The 2,143-nt window shown below is 45.7% G+C and overlaps 1 protein-coding gene across 1 annotated transcript; it reads right to left on the bottom strand.

Moving 5' to 3' along the window:
* Positions 1-525: 525 nt before the first annotated feature.
* Positions 526-2,127, bottom strand: LOC109379750 (C-C motif chemokine 15-like). Its single transcript, XM_019636613.1, has 3 exons — positions 2,054-2,127; positions 1,436-1,547; positions 526-840 (listed from the first exon to the last, which is right to left on the bottom strand). The coding sequence occupies exons 1-3, from the start codon at positions 2,097-2,099 to the stop codon at positions 711-713; spliced, it is 288 nt and encodes a 95-aa protein (XP_019492158.1). The 5' UTR covers positions 2,100-2,127; the 3' UTR covers positions 526-710.
* Positions 2,128-2,143: the final 16 nt, after the last annotated feature.

Genomic DNA, 2,143 nt, shown 5'->3' with positions numbered 1-2,143 from the left:
TGTGTGTGTGTGTGTGTGTGTGTGTGTGTGTTTAATTATAGTTATAGTTGACATTCAATATTATTCAACTTCAGCTTCAGGTGTAGAGTACAGTGGTCAGACATCTACACAGTCCCAGGATTTCTTACATCTGTGAGGGAAATGAACTTTTGATTGATGTTCTATTTACTATCGATCAGGCCCCAGATTTTGTGAAAATACATGTTAACTTATGTTTTTGCCCAGCGCAGATGCAAATGATTTTTGTCCAGTAAAAAATATAATCCTAAAAGTTATAGTTATATTGCCCTATTGGATATTAATCTGTTTTTCTAAGTTAAACGTTTCAGAATGCCATCCCCAACTAGCCCTATAAATCTCTGTTCCTCTGATGATCTTTGAATCAGTTTTATGGTTCTCTCATTAATGGATTAAGTACATCTTTGATGATATTCAATCTGTATTTGAATGAGTCATGTTTTTAGCTTTAAAAAAATTATGCTATGATGTCTCATTTTGAAAAAAAAACACCTCATAAATCCAAAACTCAGCAATTCTTAGGTTTCTTTTTCCTCTTAAAGTTCAAGTAAAATTAAATTGGACACTTTTTAGCAGTGCGTAGCTTTTATCGCCAGAACAGAAGAATAATTGTTGCTTTTAAAAAAATAATTTAGGCCAAGAAACTCCTTGGAGGTGATGTAAGACAGATGGAGGTGGGTGACTGGCACCTATTATCTGTACTTCGCAAGCAATATGTTTCTCAAACTCCCGCCCAGGGTATGCCTCAGGTTCATCGTGCAATTCTGAACTCCTTCATCTCTGGGGTCGGCACAGACCTTCTTCCCCTTCTTGGTGATGAAGCTGGGGAGCAAAGGGGAGAAAGATGACACAGTGAGGAGGGTTCTGCAAATGGGGTTGGGGAGCCCCATTCTCTCGGCCCTTCGGATTCTCCACTCAGGCCTGCTGGTTTCTTCCTTTCTCTGCTGCAGGAGCTCAGGGTGTCCCCTCCTTGAGACCCTCCCTCAAGCTCTGAAACTCCCTTAGTGACATGTGGGAGTTGCCTTGGGCAGACCATCTCATGCCTGATGCTCTGTAGGCTCCTACTCTGTTTCCCTGAAAATAAACCTTAGCCGGAGAAGAAGCCCTAGCATGATTCCTCCAGGATATGGAGGGCACGCGCCCCTCACATGAGGGTTTTATGCCCTGTTTCAGGGAGAAGGGTGCCTTTCCCACAAACTCCTTCAGCTTCAAATATTCAGTATGCCAAGGTGCCATATTTTGGCACCTAAAATCATGCAAGGGCTTATTTTCCGGCTAGGTCTTATTTTCGGGGTAACAGAGTAATGAGGACATAAGCCTAATCCTTGACCTGGCAGGATGCAGAGGGTCGGACTTTTCCGGACATCCATCCATCAGGTTCCCCTCCCAAGACATGGCTGGTGAGCTTGGCACTTACATGACAGCAGGCCGGGAACAACTACCGGTTGTTTCAAAATAACTCTCCATGAATACGCATCGGATTTTTCGTGAGCTGTAGGAGGAGCAGCAATCAGCAGGACGGTGAAAGCCTGTAGCAAGAGAAGGGCCATTTAAGGACTGAATTCCTTTTTGAAGAAAACTAGATCCTTTCCCCCTTTACTCCAAAGTACTGGGGAGGGTGAGAAGGCACAGGACCAAAGGGGAGATTTTCCTCCACTACCAGCACTTGCTGGCATCTCCTTGCTTCACTCTCCCCAGGGTTGAGCTGTGTGTCTGAGGGCACCCAGGCAGGGCCACAACAGGGCCAAGATTATTTCTCCCAGAAGAGGAAGGGTTTGATGCCTGCAGGAGGCATCAGAGAGCACCCTCTCCCCCCAGGTGAGCTGATTCCCAGGACGGCCAGGTGGAACAGAGGTCTTCTGTGGAGTAGGGACCCATGGCCCTTTCTGATCTTCCTTGGACAAGTTCACCGCCCTCAGGACCCCCTAGCCCCGCTTTCCCCATGCCTTGTAAACGAGGTGGATTGAAGCCACTGAGCGGATTTGTACCCACCAGTTGCTTTTAAATACTACATATGCCATAACTCGACATTTACCTTGTCCATGTCCCTGTATTGAGAACTCCGGCCACCGAGCTATCATTTTGCGTTCTAATTGGGAGGAACAGACAAGGAAGGAAGAAAAAC

The sequence above is a fragment of the Hipposideros armiger genome, unplaced genomic scaffold (genome assembly GCF_001890085.2).
Source record: "Hipposideros armiger isolate ML-2016 unplaced genomic scaffold, ASM189008v1 scaffold_29, whole genome shotgun sequence".
In the NCBI taxonomy this organism is placed as follows: Eukaryota; Metazoa; Chordata; class Mammalia; order Chiroptera; family Hipposideridae; genus Hipposideros; species Hipposideros armiger.
Note: the sequence above shows the minus strand (reverse complement) of the source record. Positions and strands in the feature narration are given on the sequence as shown.

Coding starts and splice junctions, on each gene's coding strand:
- LOC109379750 (XM_019636613.1), bottom strand. CDS start 2,099: ATGATAGCTCGGTGGCCGGAGTTCTCAATACAGGGACATGGACAAG. Junction 1,548..2,053: donor AATACAGGGACATGGACAAG/GTAAATGTCGAG, acceptor CTCTTGCTACAG/GCTTTCACCGTCCTGCTGAT. Junction 841..1,435: donor TGTTCCCGGCCTGCTGTCAT/GTAAGTGCCAAG, acceptor TTTGCTCCCCAG/CTTCATCACCAAGAAGGGGA.